This window comes from Chanodichthys erythropterus, chromosome 16 (assembly GCF_024489055.1).
Source record: "Chanodichthys erythropterus isolate Z2021 chromosome 16, ASM2448905v1, whole genome shotgun sequence".
Lineage (NCBI taxonomy): Eukaryota > Metazoa > Chordata > Actinopteri > Cypriniformes > Xenocyprididae > Chanodichthys > Chanodichthys erythropterus.
Genome location: NC_090236.1, coordinates 837,746 through 858,520, shown reverse-complemented (window position 1 = coordinate 858,520; position 20,775 = coordinate 837,746). Strand labels below are relative to the sequence as shown.

Below are 20,775 nucleotides of genomic sequence, written 5' to 3'. Positions count from 1 at the left end.
GCCCAGATTTCTAACTTTCATTCATGTGGATAACTGTCACAGAATGGAAAGAACAGGATTGTGGGATATCAAAGGCAGCTAAGGATACATCTATGCTTCCTCCAAAAATCGATCTGAGGAAGGTATCTCATGAGACAGGAAGTGAAGCTAACATTGGATTCGGATGTGCCTTGATGCCTTACTACCTTGAAATGTGTCCTCAGAAGGCAGCATTTTCCAGTTTTCGGACATAGCCAAGGATTTCGAAGGGTACAACTGATGGACACTTCGGGCTCCCATGATCCTTTGCATAGGGAAGTTGTTTGACGTCACAGAATGGGTACAGGAGGTTAGGAGTTCGATTTTACCTATAAATGTATGTTTAATATTTTTCTATACTACTGTAATATTTATACAAGTTAGATTTAGTACATTATTATGGTCAAAATGACATTGTACTTCAACAAACATACTTTACAGCTCCCTTTATCAGTCCATTCAAATGTAGATACAATATGGTGCGATAAACCAAAAATAAATAAATATATAAACTAACGTTAAACAAAGAGTGCAGCTTGCACAATCTAGCCTCTTTATATATATATATATATATATATATATATATATATATTTTTTTTTTTTTTTTTTTTTTTTTTTCTCGTGCAGTCAGTAGGCCTCCTACCTCCTATGGAAACATTACCAAAGCCCTAGAATTTTCAGTGCATAGAAGAGCAAAGAGAAAGAGGGCATAAATTTGAATAAAATATTTTATTAAAAGATGTAATAACAGAAGAAAATAAAGGACTATAATTACATAGTAATTAAATTGCAATCTAATGACTTGTTTACACAAAAATATAGTTTTTTTTAAAACTCAAATTACAGATATAAGGTATCCAAAATACAATTTACAACATATTTAATAATATATATTAAATAGAAAGCTTATAATGACTATTATTGTTCAATAAATAATATTTTATATTATAATGTTGGCATACTTGTTGAAAAAAGTTTTCAAAGGTTTTCCAGGACTTAAATTTCAAAAAGTCAAATTTAAATGTATAGACAAATGTATAAACATGTTTGACTCCTCTGTCTCATAAAGATAGTTGCCAATTGTACAATCATAAGTAAAATACAAATCTTAGTAAAATACAACAGCTGAGTTGGTGGGAATTGCAAGGTATTAACCAGGCTCAACCTTGCTTAGCTTCAGTAGGCAACCAGTCTTGGGCAACAGTCATATGGCTGCTGGCACTGGCAAAGTTCACTGCTCTTAATGAACCTCTGCTGCAAATCCCAAAAGGACAAGTGAGGGTAGGCACAGCCACCAACTGTCCAAAAACAAATCCCAGGCCCCAGATGCTGCCATGAGACGTCCAAGACCAGAGAGAATGCAAATGGGGTGCTGTTTTAATCAAACCGACAAGAGCAAGTTTGACTTAAAAATCGACCAAGTGATGTGAGAGAAACCAGAGCATGTGGGTTTCTCAAGATCCACTCTCGCTGACTAGGAGGATTGAGCAGTTTCCCATTAAGCGGTGGGATCTTCCTCATCTGTTGATTTCCACTTCTTTAAAACTCTCATGCGCAAGCCGCTGCTCAGCTACAAAAACAACGAGGAGGAGTTCAGCATTTTATCCCAAAGCAGGTGACTGAATATTATTGGATTCAATACCTTTTGACATAAAAGAACAAGTAGCCATTTGTCTCAATGTCCATGGACACCTCCAACCAGCTGGTTCTTCTGACAGTATCATCACTGCACCGCAGCCATCCATCTTCACTGGGGTTACGAATATGACTGATGTAGTGTCCTTTAAGACAGAGAAACTTTAGTATAAATTTGGGACTGGCTAGCACTACACATGGTCAATGAATGAACAAATGAGACAACTGGAAATGTACAACAAATTCTTACCACAAACAAATTGCTTCCCAAATGTGAAACAACACCACTGAGTCTGTACTGTGCGTTGATGACAGCTGGTACTTCCTCCTGTTTAGGAAACATGAAGATTATAAAATATTGCTGTGTGTTACGTCCCAGAGTGTTTTGGTGTGTAACTGTCATATCCCTGTGTGTGTGTCCTGTGCTGTGTTGTGCCCTGTTTCTCTCCCTCACTCTCGTACTCAGGTTAATTGCCACCAGCTGCAACTCGTTGTGAGCATGCCTGAGTCTGAGCAGAGCTGTATATATGGTGCATTCTGAAGATCCTGCGCTGAGGAACACTTCTCCCCAGCCTCAGAGTGGAAACTGAAATTGTTTGCCTGAGTGTACTGTGTGTGACTGAGGGTTAACAGTTTTGAGTTAGGTGTGGGCCTATACTTTTTCTGTGTGCTAGCATCATTCTTTAGCCTGCTTTCGGGTTAATCCATGTGTGGGTAACTAGAAGGTATTGTATCATTTAACTCAATCATTATTGGGTTATCTGGGAATCGTAGGGAGAGAGTGCCTTTTTTTTTGTGTACAATTGTTTTCTCCTGTTTATTGTTTAAAGAGGGAGCTCAGGGAAGTTTGTGTTGTTGTTTTTTCATCTTTGTTTTTGAGTAGGGTAAGTAGATTCTCTAAACCTTAGTTAGCTCCAGTTTTGTTTGTTGTTTTAGGTATACTCTCTCCTGAGAATTTATTCCCTCATGTTCCCCTTCTGGCAAGCTCTTTTTGGTATAAGGAAATAAACATTTAGACTTTCCCTTAAAGTGGTGTTGTGTTTTCCCTCTGAGACTGAGGCTGAAGTGTGTCCTCCACGTTTTCTTTTTTTTTTCATCCTTGCGTTACCTTTTCTAATAAGTTATCTTATTTTCTTTTGTTGCCTTCCCTTCTAACTCCTAGACTAGAAGGGGAACGTAACACTGTGTTTCAAATGTTCCTGAATTGCAGTCAATCAGTCAGTCTGTCTGTCTATCATGAATTGCCGTCTATGCCTTTCCTGTGGTGTTAACGGTGTAACTTTCGGTGTAAATTCCATTTCCTCCATATTTTCTGGAGAAATGTTCTGCGGCCTGCAGAGCTTTTAATATCGGACACTGGCTGCTTTCTGCTCTCTGTTGAAGATCATAGATGAAATAAGAAAACACATGGAAAAGAAAGGCAAATATCTTTCTAAAGCTGTCTTTTAGAATAATTGAGACGTTACAGCATTTCTATCTACAATCTTTGAAGAATACAACCACAGAGCACTTAAATATTACTTGCAGCAGTTGGATAAAACAAACAGTGGCCATACTTTCAACACAGGACAGCATCAACTCCTCAGGAATCTCCAGTTGGTCCTTCACCTTGCACATGGAAGACGACGTGATGTCAAAGCACATCACCAGAAAGACCAGGACCCTGTAGAGTCATTCAAATGATCAGAAGTGATGGACCAACTCATGTTCAGCTATTCTCTAAGGTAGTAACTGATTAACTGTGTGTCTTACTGTGGAAGGCTGAGAAACTTCAGAGTCTCAGAGGCCTTGGTGCCAGAACATTAGCTACAAGCACAATCAATTGAAGATGCCTGAAGAACATAAAGACATCAGTCTATCAGAAATGACTTGATGGAAACACATGCTCCTGTTCATGTAATAAAATCACTTTAGCACTCACGTTCATGTACTTCTGCAGACTGTCTGTTAGACATGCTTGAGGGCCGATGACCAGCAAGAGATAGTTGAAATCCTCTGGAAAGCTCTTCTGGAAGCCTCAGCTGAAAGAACAGAATGAAAAACACTTCTTTACACAAAACTCAACTTCTTGACTCACAAATCAACCAAGTGATGTGAGAGAAACCAGAGCATGTGAGTTTCTCAAGATCCATTCTTGTTGACTAGGAGGATTGAGCAGTTTCACATTAAGCGGGATCTTCCTCACCTGTTCTTTAAAACTTTCATGAACCAGCCGCTGCTCAGCTACAAAAACAACAGTGAGGAGGAGTTCAGCATTTTATCCCAAAGCAGGTGACTGAATACAAGTGAGCACTGAATGTTAAAAACAGAATATTATTGGATTCAATACCTTTTGACATAAAACAACAAGTAGCCATTTGTCTCAATGTCCATGGACACCTCCGACCAGCTGGTTTCTCTGACAATATTATCACTGCACCGCAGCCATCCATCTTCATTGGGGTTACGAATATGACTGATGTAGTGTCCTTTAAGACAGAGAAACTTCAGTATAAATTTGGGACCGGCTAGAATTACACATGGCCAATGAATGAACAAATGAGACAACTGGAAATTTACAACAAATTCTTACCACTAAACAAATTGCTTCCCAAATGCGACACAACACCACTGAGTCTGTACTGTGCGTTGATGACAGTTGGTACTTCCTCCTGATTAGGAAACATGAAGATTAAAAGTTAATACAGCTGTGTTTTAAATGTTCCTGAATTGCTATCTATCTATCTATCTATCTATCTATCTATCTATCTATCTATCTATCTATCTATCTATCTATCTATCTATCTATCTATCTATCTATCTATCTATCTATCTATCTATCTATCTGTCTGTCTGTCTGTCTGTCTGTCTGTCATGAATTGCTGTCTATGCCTTTCCTGTGGTGTTAGCGGTTAACTTTATTCCATTTCCTAAATATTTTCTGGAGAAATGTTCTGCAGCCTGCTGAGCTTTTAGCTGACACTGGCTGCTTCCTGCTCTCTGTTGAAGATCATAGATCAAATAAGAAAACACTTATGAAAAAGAAAGGCACATATCTTTCTGAAGCTGTCTTTAAGAGTAATTGAGATGTTATAGCATGTCTATCTACAATCACTGAAATATTACTTGCAGCAGTTGGATAAAACAAATAGTGGCGGTACCTTCAACAGAGGACAGCGTCAACTTCTCAGGAATCTCCAGTTGGTCCTTCAGCTTGCACATGGAAGATGATGTGATGTCAAAGCGCATCACCAGAAAGACCAGGACCCTGTAGAGACATTCAAATGATCAGAAGTGATGGACCAACTCATGTAATCAGTAACTGATTAACTGTGTGTCTTACTGTGGAAGGCTGAGAAACTTCAGAGTCTCAGAGGCCCTGGTGCCAGAACATTGGCTGCACGCACAATCAATTGAAGATGCCTGAAGAACACAAAGACATCAGTCTATCAGAAAAGACTTGACAAAAATAATATGCACCTGTTCATGTAATAAAATCACTTTAGCACTGACACTCACGTTCAAGTACTGCTGCAGACTGTCTGTTAGACATGCTTGAGGGCCAATGACCAGCGAGAGGTAGTTGAAATCCTCTGGAAAGCTCTTCTGGAAGCCACAGCTGAAACGACAAAACACTTCTTTACACATTTTTTTTTTTTGAATGAGCATGTATAATTTTATATGTGAATAGTAGTATATAGTATAATATTACTGCTTCATCACTGATGAGTGCAGGTAGGTATGTGCAATGTCATCATTACCTGTCGCATGTGCGCTCACGTTTGAGCTTGAACTCCATATTGGTCACAGGGCAAGTGTAAGTGGGACAAAAAACCTTCAGAATCTCACTCTCCTCTTTCAGACAGAACAGACAAGCCATGAGGAACTCATGAGCATCCTGAGAGATGAAAGAGAAGGATAGATAAAGAGCTGCAAGGTTGAATGCAACTTGTGAACAAATCAACACATTTTGTTTGCAAGACTGTTGTTCATTGCTGAAAAGGTTGGCATGAATTTTGAATGAATGCAAGTGGAATAGAGACCTGCAGTTCACCAAAACTTGAAACCGCATTGAACAAAGAAGTCTTGCTAGTTAAAATGCCTGGTTTAAGACATCCTCACCTGCTGCTGGTTTCCCTCGAAATCTGGATAGTCATTTTCAGTGTAGCCTTTAATTAGAGCCAAGTGCTTTTTCTTCAGTTCAGAGTCACTGCAGCCCAGCCTGCTCATATGCAAGTCAGATAATGCTCTGGAGAGAAATGTATAAATATTATATGTACAGAATTGGTGTACTGTTAATTCCTAAGCTTATATATAAAGGTTATTCTGCTGTACTCTAGAATTTCATGAGAATTACATTACGACAAACAGTTTAAATAGGAAGATTTTAGATATAATGTTGAATCAGTTTTGGTACCCAAGTAGTACGGCTTCATTTTTCCAGTCTTCCTGCAGGGAAAGCACATCTTCCCTGAAGGGGGAAACACTGAGGAGGCACTGCAAGACGGAGTTCATATAGCAAGTGTTCCCTAAATTTGGAAGACTGAGAGAATCAGACAGTTTTGGTTAGTAGACAGTTTTAAAACAAATTTCAGAAGAAACATCAGATAAACTACAAACAACTGAATTTAAGCTTCTCCTGTCCTTAAGAAATGTTGATCTAAAGGCTTCTACTTAGATACTTTAGACTGGTTTTGAGGAGAAATGTCCTTATGCTGGGTACACACTAAAAGATTTTTGAAAACTTATAAGATTTTCAAAATGTGAGACACCACAAACCTGGGGACAAAATAATGCTAGATTGAACTGTTTTGCTCCTATAGTGTGTGGTGTGCCGTAGTGTGCCGTGATGTGACAAAGAGAGCACATCACACATGAACAGATTTTCATCCACAGTCCCGACTGTGAACACAGGAAATCTCGCAAAATGTCTCGAGACTACAGAATAAACATGACGGACGATAAGCAGGAAGAAATTGCGTTTGGAATAGTGTTTGGAATGATTTTAGTATTGTGACGCGTGTCCCGAGCTCTCATCAGCGTCGCCCTGGAAACTGAGCAGGCACACCTGCACCTGCTCATCACGGGCTGAGGGGCCACACCTGCGTCCCATCAAGCACTGCTCATTTAAACCCTGCAAGCAAACACAGAGGTGAGAGATGTCTCCGCAAGACTCGGCTAACCCTTTCTTTCATTGTGCCTACAGAGAGCAGCGTGTGACCGCCAGCCCCAACGCCCACAGGAGAGCACGGACCCACACTGCACCAGCGCACCCAAAACAAGGAAGCTGAGCACCGAGCACCAAACCACCCTTTACTTGAATAAAAACCACCCTTCGGGGAACTTACCCTCCATCCTCGACTCGTGTCCTACTTCACCCCGTCACACTGGTGGAGAATGCGGGCAGTACAGTGAAGAGGACATAGACGACCCCACCTCACACGGCGTTCTATTATTGAACTCGTTTGCTTTGGTTGTTTTTTTTTTGGTTGTTTTTTCCACTCTCTTTGCCTCACGTATTTTCTCTGGTTCCTCAGGTGGCGCTCCTCCTCCAACGATGGAAGAGCTGTTGAAGCACCTCACTGAGGTGAGCATCCGCCAGCAGCAAATTATGGAGCACATGGCCTCCCGGCAGGGGGAAACCGACCGTGAGCTGGCCGCGCTCCGTCTCGCCACAGCCCCGCGAACTCCGCCACCTGACCCCCGTGTCCAGGCAACACAGCTATTACCCAGGATGACGGCACATGATGACGTAACGATGTATCTCCAGATGTTCGAGACCGTTGCCATGCGGGAGGCGTGGCCCGAGGAGGAATGGGCACGCATCGTGGCCCCACTGCTCACGGGAGAGGCTCAGCGTGCGTACTTCGCGCTTCCCCCGGAACAAAGTACCTCCTACGAGGTCTTACGGAAGGAGATCCTGGGCCGAATGGGGCTGTCTCCGATCAGCGCTGCCCAGCTATTCAACGAGTGGACCTTTGACCCGCGGCAGCCGGCCCGGGTTCAAGCCGCTAGCCTCTCCCGACTGGCCCAACACTGGTTGCTGGCCGGGGGTCCCACCGTACACCAGGTAGCGGAGCGCGTTGTGGTCGACCGCCTCCTGCGTGCCCTTCCCCGTCCGCTACGGCAGGCAGCCGGTATGCGGAACCCAGCCAACGTGGATGAACTGGTCGAGGCCATAGAGCTGGCGGAGGCCACCCAACACCGGGATGTAGGGGAGAGAGCGCCACCGTTTCCCCGAAGGGTGGTCCAGGAGCGGCGCGCCGGAGGGCACACAGCGACCGGTGAGCAGGCCGGCGGTTCCCGGCCCACAGGATGAGCCCATGCCCACAGAAGCACCCCGCTCCCCAGGACGACCTTGGCTGGCAGGCTGCGCCGTTCACACAGAAAACGCGCCGCGGGCGGAGGTGAAAGTAAACGGCCGCCCATTCCTCGCCCTTCTGGACTCTGGCAGCGCGGTCAGCCTGGTCAAAACATCGATCCTACCCCCACGGGCCGAAGCCAAGACTAAGCTCCCCATTACCTGTGTGCACGGCGACACCAGAGAAGTGCCGGCGCGGTGGGTTACCATCGCTGCGTCAATCGGTGCCTGGCCAGTAGACGTCGGGCTCGTCAGGGATCTACCAGTGCCGGTCCTTCTCGGAAGAGACTGGCCAGGGTTCGACCGCCTACTCGCCGCCGTCACTCAGCCTGCCAGCCTTGCTGGGAACCGCCCAACCCGGAAGCCCGGCAGGAAAGCCCGACGACGTCCCGTGCTGCTGGCCTCCGACAGCCCCAGAGGCGGTGAGTCACCCCGTCCACCTCATAACCTCTATTTTGATTTGTTCCAGCAGGTGACTGGAGCCGGGGGTTTCTCCAAGGAGCAGCACGAGGACGATCGCCTTAAGCACTGTTGGGGGCAGGTGAGGGTTGCGGAAGAAAAGGAGCTTCAGCCAGCACCCCACCCAACACCACATTTTGTCGTGGACAATGGCCTGCTTTACTGTGTCGCCCAGCGGAGGGGGGAGGAGAAAACCCTGCTGGTGGTCCCGCGCAGCAAAACGGAGGCAGTGATCGAGATTGCCCATGCCCATCCGATGGCAGGCCACCTGGGGGCCCAAAACACGATCCAGCGTCTCCGCGACCGGTTCCACTGGCCGGGCCTAGAGGCAGAAGTTCGACGATTCTGTCAGGCCTGCCCAACGTGCCAACGGACATCACCTCGGACACCTCCCCCCAGCCCGCTGATACCGCTGCCCATCATAGAGGTGCCCTTCGAACGGATTGGGATGGATTTGGTGGGGCCGCTGCCGAAGTCCGCCCGGGGGCATGAACACATCCTCGTCATCGTGGATTATGCCACCCGTTACCCTGAGGCCGTTCCCCTCCGTAAAGCCACCACGAAGGCGATATCCCAGGAGCTGTTCCTCCTCTTCAGCCGGGTTGGCATCCCCTCCCAGATCCTGACTGACCAGGGCACCCCGTTCATGTCCCGGATGATGGCGGATGTCTGTAAACTCCTGAAAGTCCAACAGCTCCGCACCACGGTGCACCACCCCCAGACCGACGGGCTCGTCGAACGCTTTAACCAGACCCTCAAACAGATGTTGCGCCGGGTGGCGGCCGAAGATAAGCGGGACTGGGACCAAATGCTCCCCTACGTACTCTTCGGGGTTCGAGAGATCCCTCAGGCCTCCACCGGCTTTACTCCGTTCGAGCTGCTCTTCGGCCGACAACCCCGCGGTCTGCTGGACGTTGCCCGAGAGGCCTGGGAACAACAACCGGCGGTACACCGGACCACCATCGAACATGTGCGCGAGATGAGGGAGCGAATCGACCGAGTTATGCCCATTGTCCGGGAACACCTCGTCAAGGCGCAACAGGCGCAGCAACGATATTACAACCGGGCGGCCCAACCACGGGAGTTCCAGCGAGGAGACCACGTCCTGGTGCTGGTTCCCACGGCCGCCTGCAAGTTCTTGGCCACCTGGCAAGGTCCCTACACCGTCACAGAAAAGGTCGGTCCCGTCACGTACCGTGTGCGGCAACCAGGTAAAAGGAAGAAGGATCAGCTCTACCACGTCAACCTTATGAAGCGCTGGGTCGGGACCGGGCCCCAGCTCTCGGCCTACACCAGCTCGACTCCCGTGGTTGTTGATATGGATCCCCAACTCTCCGCCGCCCAGAAGTCGGAGCTGCAACACCTGGTCAGTCAGTTTTCGGATGTGTTCTCCCCCCAGCCTGGGCGGACCCACGTCTTGGAGCATGACATCCGCACACCACCGGGGACCATCGTCCGGCAGCGGCCCTACCGTGTCCCGGAGGCTCGGCGACACGCCATCGAGGACGAGGTACAGGAGATGCTGAGGTTAGGGGTAATTGAACCATCGCGCAGTCCCTGGTCCAGCCCCATCGTCATGGTTCCAAAGCCCGACGGCACCCTCCGCTTCTGTAACGACTTCCGTCGCCTAAACGAAGTTTCAGAATTTGACTGTTACCCAATGCCCCGCGTAGACGAGTTGTTGGACCGTCTGGGAAGGGCCCGGTTCATCTCCACTCTCGACCTTACCAAGGGCTACTGGCAGGTCCCCTTGACGGAACAGGCCAAACCAAAGACGGCCTTCTCTACCCCAAGTGGCCACTGGCAGTACCGGGTCCTTCCCTTCGGCCTACACGGGGCCCCGGCCACCTTCCAACGGTTAATGGACATCCTCCTCCGGCCGCATCAAGCATATGCGGCGGCCTATCTCGACGACGTCATCATTCATTCGGAGACTTGGGAGGACCATCTGGAGCGGCTGCGGAGGGTGCTAACGGAACTACGCGGGGCTGGCCTGACCGCCAACCCCCGGAAGTGTCATCTGGCCCTCGCCGAGGCGAAGTACTTGGGGTATCAGGTGGGTCGCGGCCTCATTAAACCTCAAGAGAAGAAGGTGGCAGCTATCCTCTCCGCGGCGCGGCCCACCTCCAAGACACAGGTACGGGCCTTTTTGGGGTTGGCGGGGTATTACCGCTGCTTTATCCCTAACTTCTCCTCCTTAGCTTCTCCCCTGACAGACCTGACCAGGAAGGGGCAGCCGGAGAAGGTCCCGTGGACCCCTGAGACGGAAACGGCATTCCACCGGATAAAGGCAGCCCTCACGACGGAACCAGTCCTCCGAGCCCCCGACTTCAACTGCCCCTTCCTGCTGCAGACGGACGCCTCAGACACCGGGTTGGGAGCCGTCCTATCGCAGGACCATGACGGTGAGGAACACCCGGTGATGTTCATAAGCCGAAAGCTGACCCCTGCGGAACAACGATACGCCACGGTAGAAAGGGAAGCGTTGGCCGTCAAGTGGGCAGTCCTGGAGCTCAGGTATTACCTCCTCGGCCGCCACTTCACCCTCGTAACCGATCACGCTCCCCTACAGTGGATGGCCCGAGCCAAGGAGACGAACGCCAGGGTGACGCGGTGGTTTCTTGCGCTCCAGGACTTCAACTTCACCGTGCAACACCGAGCGGGGACGGCCAACGCAAACGCCGACGGACTCTCCCGGCTGTGGTCGGCTTTCGCAGGTCTGTCAGGTTCCACTCCCCACCCTCCCCCGATCTCCCCGCTTCTCCATAGGAACAGGACGACGCTTGGGGGGGGGAGTGTGACGCGTGTCCCGAGCTCTCATCAGCGTCGCCCTGGAAACTGAGCAGGCACACCTGCACCTGCTCATCACGGGCTGAGTGGCCACACCTGCGTCCCATCAAGCACTGCTCATTTAAACCCTGCAAGCAAACACAGAGGTGAGAGATGTCTCCGCAAGACTCGGCTAACCCTTTCTTTCATTGTGCCTACAGAGAGCAGCGTGTGACCGCCAGCCCCAACGCCCACAGGAGAGCACGGACCCACACTGCACCAGCGCACCCAAAACAAGGAAGCTGAGCACCGAGCACCAAACCACCCTTTACTTGAATAAAAACCACCCTTCGGGGAACTTACCCTCCATCCTCGACTCGTGTCCTACTTCACCCCGTCACACTATGTTTTGCAGAACACGTTTTCCAAACAAATCGATAAGCTAATCCTCCATCTCTGCAGTCCAAATCCATTTAACTTTATGCTGCGCCATGACTGCGTTTGTTATGCTTCTGTCTTCTGTTGGCTAGCTTTCTGATTGGATATTGTTTCGTTTCACGTAATAATCTCCAGAGCATGTACGCGTTTGTCCTCAGGGTTCCCCCCACACATCAGGATTTCTGATCGTAAATATTCAACATGTTGAATACGTTCTTCCGAGCAGATTCAGTCACTCTTAACACACTTGAAACCTGACACAGGAAAATCTGATAAGATAATCTGTAGAACCATCAAGATAATCGGGAGATTACCTAGGATTGTCGGAAGGGGAGAAATCGGCCCAAAATCAGCCTGATTATCTTGTGGTGTGTACCCAGCATTAAGTATGAATTTCTATACGAAACCAAAATGTCATCATGGTAACACTTTACTTGAAGGGGTGTGCATAAGACTGACATGACGCCATGAGGTTTTATGCATGTTTATGACAACTGTAATTAAGTGTCATTCTCTCAGTTATGTCAGTTTTAATGCAAAGATGACATTGTTTGAGATGTCTGTGTTATGACAACTTGACATAAACCAATACATCATAACCTGTCAGTGTCTTTGTCATGACAACTTGACATTACCAAGACAACATAACCTGTCATAAACATGACATAGCAGATTAATTATCAAACTTAAGAAACTACTTAGCTTTATGGGTTAACATTACATTACATTATTTTGGTAACACTTTAGTATAGGGAACACATATAAACTATTAACTATGACTTTTCCCTCAATAAACTCCTGGCTTGCTTAGTTGGGGACACTTGACATTTGATATTCAACAGTGTTTTGATCTGCCTGCATTAACACCATTGTATGTGAACTGAACTGAACTGGATGATAACACCACAGTTTACCCCATTGCTGATATAGATAAATTAACTAAATGAATAACTATTGATTCTGACATTGGAATGAATCAATACTGAATTTACTTAAGATGGATACTGACACCATTTTCTTGAAGTATATATTAAGTACAAAATTATATACCAGTTATCACTGTAAAGCTGCTTTGACACAATCTGCATTGTAAAAAGCACTTTATAAATAAAGGTGACTTGACTAATTTACTAGTTAATTGTTAATAGTTAATTGTTAAGTTTATGTATTGGGTATGATTAACAATGTAGAATAAGGTCATCAGGAATAAAGCATTAATATGTGCTTAATAAGTACTAATAAATAGCCAATATTCCAGTAGTATGCATGCTAATAGTAATAAGAAACTAGTTAAAAGACCCTAAAATAAAGTGTTACCATTATGTTATAACAGTGTCATCTTTTTTAAGAAATTTGAAATTGTATATTATCTGACCTTCTATTGGAGGAAACTTTAAAAAAAAAAAATATTTGACAGAGTATTAACACTTAACGACATTTTAATGACAAGTTCAATTTGAAACTAAAAAAAAAGTAATCAGAAAAATATTCATGACTATTATAATGGCCTCATGTCAAAACCAACCACATGACAGTTTAATGTAATGTTAACCCATAAAGCTAAATAATGTCAAGTTCACAGTAAAATCCACAGAGTTAAATCAACTCCGCTCAGATAACATTTGGTCCTTCTCTGAATAGTGTTAAAATAACACTGAAGCAGAGTTAAAGGTAATGGGATAATTAAGCTATTAATTTAGGGATGATTGAACATTAATGATGAACACCTGCTGTTAACAAGCAGAATAACTGAAGAAAAGAGAAACACAAGAACTACAAGTGACTTCAGCCAAAACCATTTAATTGAAATCAACTGAAGGTAAAAGCTCTCAAGATCTGATTAAAAGATCTGATTTACTTATTACTAACCATATTGACTTTATGTCACGATCACCAGTGAGAGTGCCCTATCAGCCACTAGAGGGCACTCCATCCCGGACTCTCATTTCCACCCATTGCATTCACTACATTACCCATAACGCACTGCCGGACTCATTATCTCATGATCACTTCATTACCCACACCTGTTTTGTATTATGTTATTAGTGTCTGTCTATTTATACTGAGATGTTTCTGTCCTTAGTTGTGGTTTATTGTATTGTTACGTGCACCGTTTTGTTTCTCTGGCTTTGTGTTTTGTGGACTGGATATTTTGGATTTTGACCCTTGCCTGCCTTTGGATTAACATTTCTGGATTCCCCAATAAATACTTATGCTGCAACTGGATCTCAACATCTTGTTCTTGTGTGCCCGTGACAGAATAAACCACCACCAAGGGTTCCAGCAGCATGAGTGTTCGGATTCGTCCTCCAGCCTCCATTGGAGAGCGAATGGCTCTGTTTCGGGCAGTATTGGCCCTGCGACAGGAGGGAGCAGAGGTAGGAGGTTTTGCCCAGTTTTTCTGGACAATGGCAAGAGGACTGCGTTATAATGATGCAGCGCAAAAGGAGATATTCAATGGATGCCTTGATGACCCTCTTCCTCAGTGTGAGTTGGAGGGGCTCCGGACCCTGGATTTTTGGGGTTTTGTTTACTACCTCGAAGATCGGGGTCGGAGGACCTCACCTGATCTACCAACCAGTGAGTCCGATCCAGCCTGTGAGTTCGCTCCAGAGTCCACCGAGGAGATGGGCACAGGTACATCGTCTATCTCACGTAAAAGGAGGAAGAGGAGGAGAAAGGCTCCAGCCAGTGAGTCCGCTCCAGCCAGTGAGTCCGCTCCAGCCAGTGAGTCCGCTCCAGCCAGTGAGTCCGCTCCAGCCGGAGAGCTCGCTCCAGCCAGTGAGTCCACTCCAGAGCCCGCTCCAGTTAGTGAGTCCACTCCAGAGTCCGCTCCAGTCAGTGAGTCCACTCCAGAGCCCGCTCCAGTTAGTGAGTCCACTCCAGAGCCCGTTCCAGTCAGTGAGTCCACTCTAGTCAGTGAGTCCACTCCAGAGCCCGCTCCAGTTAGTGAGTCCACTCCAGAGCCCGCTCCAGTCAGTGAGTCCACTCCAGAGCCCGCTCCAGTTAGTGAGTCCACTCCAGAGTCCGCTCCAGTTAGTGGGTCCACTCCAGAGTCCGCTCCAGTTAGTAAGTCCACTCCAGAGCCTGTTCCAGTCAGTGAGTCCACTCCAGAGCCCGCTCCAGTTAGTGAGTCCACTCCAGAGCCCGCTCCAGTTAGTGAGTCCACTCCAGAGCCCGCTCCAGTTAGTGAGTCCACTCCAGAGCCCGCTCCAGTTAGTGAGTCCACTCCAGAGCCCGCTCCAGTCAGTAAGTCCACTCCAGAGCCCGCTCCAGCCAGTGAGTCCGCTCCAGCCAGTGAATCCGCTCCAGCCAGTGGGTCTACTACAGAGCCCGCTCCAGCCAGTGAGTCCGCTCCAGCCAGTGAGTCCGCTCCAGTACAGCATGCTCTCCCTATCAGTCCAGTGATGGCCAAGAGGGCTGTCCTCACGTTCTATGTTGTGGCGGTTTTGCGTGCCTGGAGGATGCTCTCAGAACAGCCCCAGCGTGAGCACGCTGCAGTTCCAGAGCAGCCCCAGCCTGAGCACGCTGCCGTCCCAGAGCAGCCCCAGCCTGAGCACGCTGCCGTCCCAGAGCAGCCCCAGCCTGAGCACGCTGCCGTCCCAGAGCAGCCCCAGCCTGAGCACGCTGCCGTCCCAGAGCAGCCCCAGCCTGAGCACGCTGCCGTCCCAGAGCAGCCCCAGCCTGAGCACGCTGCCGTCCCAGAGCAGCCCCAGCCTGAGCACGCTGCCGTCCCAGAGCAGCTCCAGCCTGAGCACGTTGCCGTCCCTGAGCAGCTCCAGTCCAAACACGTTGCCGTCCCAGAGCAGCCCCAGCCTGAGCACGCTGCCGTCCCAGAGCAGCCCCAGCCTGAGCACGCTGCCGTCCCAGAGCAGCCCCAGCCTGAGCACGCTGCCGTTCCAGAGCAGCCCCAGCCTGAGCACGCTGCCGTCCCAGAGCAGCCCCAGTCTGAGCCCGCTGCCATCCCTGAGTCCTCCGCTCTCCCTGATACAGCCACGGAGACCGTTACCGAGCTGTCCGCTCCCCTTGATACGGCCACGGAGGCCGCGCCACCGAAGCGCCTTGCCCTGCCGCCTGAGCAGCCCGAGCCTGGTACCATCACCGAGCTGTCCGCTCCCCTTGATACGGCCACGGAGGCTGTCACCGAGCTGTCCGCTCTCCCTGATATGGCCATGAAGCACCCTTGGCCTACTGCCCTGCCGCCGTCCAAGTCTTCTGCCCTGCCACCACCGCCCAGATCTTCTGTCCTGCCGCCATCAACCAAGCCTTCTGCCCTGCCGCCCAGGCTTTCTGCCCTGCCGCCACTGCCCAGGCCGTCTGAACCGTTGGAACCAGCCTGGTCAGTTCCTCCGGCTCCACCCTGGCAATCAGCCAGGATTCCAGACCCGCTGGAACCAGCCTGGTCAGTTCCTCCAGCGCCGCCTTGGCAACCAGCCAGGACTCCAGACCCCGGGGAACCCGCCTGGTCAGTTCTTCCAGCGCCGCCCTGGCATTCAGCCAGGACCCTGACTCTCTTGAGCCCCCCGTGGTTTGTTCCTCCGGCTCCCCCCTGGCCTTCGGTTGGGGGTTCTGGTCCTGGCCCACCATCCCTCCCCCTGATCCTCCACCTGTCCACCTCCCTCCTGGGGTTTTTGTGTTTTTGGTTTTTTTTGGACTGGTGGAGCGTCTGGTAGCCGCTCCTTTGAGGGGGGGTAATGTCACGATCACCAGTGAGAGTGCCCTATCAGCCACTAGAGGGCACTCCATCCCGGACTCTCATTTCCACCCATTGCATTCACTACATTACCCATAACGCACTGCCGGACTCATTATCTCATGATCACTTCATTACCCACACCTGTTTTGTATTATGTTATTAGTGTCTGTCTATTTATACTGAGTTGTTTCTGTCCTTAGTTGTGGTTTATTGTATTGTTACGTGCACCGTTTTGTTTCTCTGGCTTTGTGTTTTGTGGACTGGATATTTTGGATTTTGACCCTTGCCTGCCTTTGGATTAACATTTCTGGATTCCCCAATAAATACTTATGCTGCAACTGGATCTCAACATCTTGTTCTTGTGTGCCCGTGACACTTTATCTCTGTCACATGCCTAAATAATTTCTTATTGAGAATTAATAGAGGTTTAAATGTTGGTGTTTTATTGGTCAATAAATTCAGTAAAGTCAGGGTTTGTTTTAGTTAGGGTCTTGACTGTCAGGAGTTTGGTTTGATTCCTCTTTTCCTTTCTCTCCTAACTGCATTTACTCTCTCACAGCTGTTCGCTATCTTAATCAGCGGTTGCACTCTGCACAGTCTCTCACCTGTTCCTCCTTTGCCCTGATTACCTTGCTATTTAGTTCTCATGCTCTTCTCTCGTCTTTGTCGGGTTATTGTTTGTTCATTCATGTCAGCAACTTACGCCTTGTCATTGTTTGCTCATCTAGTCCTGTATCGCAGTGTGTGTGTGGCGGACGAGGATTTCTCCCTGTTAGCTTCTGCCTTCAAGTCTGCTCTCCAGCACCGCCGTGTCTGCCAAGTGGACTGTGTGTTCGGCGTTTCCAGTGTGCACCCTCTGACAGCAGCTTCCTGTACCAGGCATCCCGCCTGTTTGATGTCTGGTTCCTTTAAGTTTCCTTCTCCTGATCTGCGTCCGCCTAGACGGCCGGTGACCGGCAGACAGCCTATTTTGTCCTTTTACTGCTGTTTAATAAATAACAAGAACCAGCTTTCGCTTCTGGGTCCTTTCTTCATTGTGACATTGACCTTTTTAAGTTTTTAAAATAATTTGTGTTTGAGCAATTGCAATAGTTTTTCACAGCAAACACATGTGCATTGCCAAATCAAAAGACTAAAGGAGCAGATCCACATAAATTTGCAGCTTGAAAGCCATTTCAAATAAGCATCACAAAGAGGTCTCGTTCTCTTTGTTTTCTTGACTGAGATTCAGCTATAAAAAAATTAAATGCCACCATAATACTTCAGTGCTAAAAATGAGCTGCTATTATAGCTCAGGGTTATACAAGAAAATATAGCATACAATCCTCAACAGTGGTGACAATAATTATTCATACTGCAATGTATGATGGGAGTTTTGTCCTATGGTGATACCCAGCATGCATTGTAGCATGAAGCTCTTATTTTTGTCACCATTGTTGAGAATCATATGCTGATTCTTGATGTCTGTGTGTGTCCAAGTGCAAGTAAGTGCAAGTACAAATAACTAAACATATGATCAGCTGCTTTGGATACAATCAGGCCATCTCACAATGATAATATCAGCATATAAGTGCTGACTTCTCTGCTTTACAACAACATATGCATTGTTGCAGAAAAAAATCTAACATAGAAAGGATTTGCTCCTTTAGTCTTTTGATTCGGCAATGCACAAGTGTTTGCTGTGAAACACTATTGCAATTGCTCAAACACAAATTATTTTAAAAACATAAAAAGGTCAAGACCCCCAACTAAAACAAACCCTGACCACCACGATGGTGGCATAATTTATTGACCAATAAAACACCAACATTTAAACCTCTGTTAATTCTCAATAAGAAATTATTTAGACATGTGACAGAAATAAAGTCAATATGGTTAGTAATAAGTAAATCAGATCTTTTAATCAGATCTTGAGAGATTTAATGTCTTTTACCTTCAGTTGATTTCAATTAAATGGTTTTGGCTGAAGTCACTTGTAGTTCTTGTGTTTCTCTTTTCTTCAGTTATTCTGCTTGTTCACAGCAGGTGTTCATCATTAATGTTCAATCATCCCTGAATTAATTGCTTAATTATCTCATTAACTTTAACTCTGCTTCAGTGTTATTTTAACACTATTCAGAGAGGGACCAACTGTTCTCTGAGCAGAGTTGATTTAACTCTGTGGATTTTACTGTGTTGTCATGACAAAGACACTGACAGGTTATGATGTATTGGTTCATGTCAAGTTGTCATAACAAAGACATCTCAAACAATGTCATCTTTGAATTAAAAATGACATAATTGAGCAAATGACATTTAATGACAGTTGTCAACAACATGATTAAAACCTCCCTCATATTCATGACGTGTGTCATGTCATAATTATGAAGGTGTCATGTCAGTCTTATGCACACCCCTTCAAGTAAAGTGTTACCGTAATCATTTTAAACCTATGATTTGGACCAGTTTAAGCAGCCAACAAATGTTGACAAAAGCATCCCAGCATGCACCTCAGAATGAGCAGAGCAAGCCGAGTCAGTATCTAGAGAAAAAAGAGTTTTCATTTGTGTATTTTGTGGTTCCTAAATAATTCCTATCCACCATATTTTTATTGTAAGAGCATGTGGGACCATTTTAACTTAAATGTGTGTGGCTTCCAGTGTCATTCGCTTCCAGTTATTTTAGCTTAAAAAAAAGAGTTCAATATGCTGCTTGATGTTGCAAACTAATTGTTGTAATCATATTTTAATTTATTATAATAACCATAAACACACTGGACAGTTGCACAAAAAGTTTTTACCATTCACAGACCTTGGTTATTCCTCTAGTTATTCATCTAATGAACTGGAAGTCTCACACATTCACAGGAAATAGTTTATTTCTGTCTGATTGTGTTATTGCACAAATTTGATAACTTCACTATTGTTATAAAATTTGGAAAATAGTTGTCATAAAGCATAGGCAGGTATGTCCAGACTTTTAACATTCAAAAACGTCTTTACCCCAAAGGAGCTTGGTCAGCATCATCACCCTGCGTCTCGCTGTCCTGTTCAGTCGCTGCTTGCTGTCCGAGCACATCACTGACCCACAGCAGTGCTGAAGTCTTGGTATCTCCAAGCAGCTCGCTTCCTAAACTGTCCATAATTTCTTGAAGGCTAAGGAAACATCATGCATATGTTACCTAATATTGTGCAGGTTAGGGATTCAATAACCTGAATCATCACAAAACTCAGTCCTTTTACTCACCAATCAAGATCAATAGCAGCAAAGGGCGGAGCGACAGCTACATCTGTGAAAAGAGAAATGATGCAGTTTTAGTCAAACATCAACTGCAAGTCTCAAGAAAGACTTTCTAAAATAGATGATATTATAAATCAATACAGCATGTAAGCTGTTTTCAAATTCTTTAGACTAGAGCTCCAGTCTGGATTTTAAATGTTTCATTAAATATAATCCGGTATTAATTTTAATAAACAGTAGAAATGATAAATTAGCATTTACTACTTGTAAGCTCTGAATAAACTCTGATTACATCATTCTCTCACCTTCGAAAGGTTTTGTCTCCTGAGTCTCTTCATCAGAAGATGTGTCTGTGGATATGAAAGAACCATCGAAGCTGGGAGACAGTTTTATCCTTTCAACAACTGATGAGAAAAAATAATAATACAAGGAATGATCTATTGTTCATACTGTTTGCCTGCTTTAAAAACAATGTTCATAGTAAAGAAATATATCTGAATTTTACAGCCTTTAACAAGTCAAATGAAGCATTGTGCATTAAGAAAAGATTAGGTAGAAAATATGGAGAGCTGCTTTATATGTTACATGTGATGGGTTCAGTCTCCTGAGTTGCAGCCAGCAGATCAGCTCCTCGATGCTCCTCAGATGATCTGTCAACTGCAGCTGAGGAAGAAGCCTCAGTCTTGGTGTCGCTGTTCTTCTGTTTAGAAGAAAAATACTTGCTTGGCAGACAGAATGACCGTATTTTGCCAAAAAAGCGGTGCAGAAATTGAAATCTGCTTTTGCTCGAAGAGTTGGGCAATTTGCCGCTGTCAGCAGGAGCTGTAGTGGACGAATCCATCACATCAGCTGGAGAAGACAGCGCAAACTTAACCCTCTTGTTTTTCTTCTTTGCTTTTTTGGTCTTTTTATGCATTTACTCATCTGCCTGATGAACGTCACTCACCATTTTCTAAAGAGATAAACATAACTCAGAATTACACAGAAAAAAATGTTTTTCTTACCTAGATTTTTTTACTTGTTTCCAGTCCAAAAATTCTAAAATCAAGAAGCATTTTCTAGACAAGTAAAAATTGTCTTGTTTTCAGAAACAAAATAAGTCCAAAATAAGTTTTTCCTTTAAACAAGCAAAATAATCTTAAGATTCAAAAAGTTCAATTTCACAAATGTTTTCTCTATCAGTGGTTATCTAGTTAATTTT

At 46.2% G+C, this 20,775-nt stretch overlaps 1 protein-coding gene across 1 annotated transcript; it reads right to left on the bottom strand.

The window, feature by feature from the left end:
* Positions 1-929: 929 nt before the first annotated feature.
* LOC137002504 (ubiquitin carboxyl-terminal hydrolase 37-like) lies at positions 930-20,353 on the bottom strand. The gene is made up of 17 exons (XM_067362206.1): positions 20,160-20,353; positions 19,880-19,978; positions 19,581-19,623; positions 19,337-19,489; positions 6,050-6,175; positions 5,755-5,881; positions 5,394-5,530; positions 5,152-5,251; positions 4,976-5,055; positions 4,794-4,900; positions 3,983-4,121; positions 3,839-3,876; positions 3,575-3,674; positions 3,406-3,485; positions 3,210-3,316; positions 1,904-1,981; positions 930-1,799 (listed from the first exon to the last, which is right to left on the bottom strand). The coding sequence occupies exons 4-12, from the start codon at positions 19,474-19,476 to the stop codon at positions 3,873-3,875; spliced, it is 960 nt and encodes a 319-aa protein (XP_067218307.1). The 5' UTR covers positions 19,477-19,489; positions 19,581-19,623; positions 19,880-19,978; positions 20,160-20,353; the 3' UTR covers positions 930-1,799; positions 1,904-1,981; positions 3,210-3,316; positions 3,406-3,485; positions 3,575-3,674; positions 3,839-3,872.
* Between the last annotated feature and the right edge of the window lie 422 nt (positions 20,354-20,775).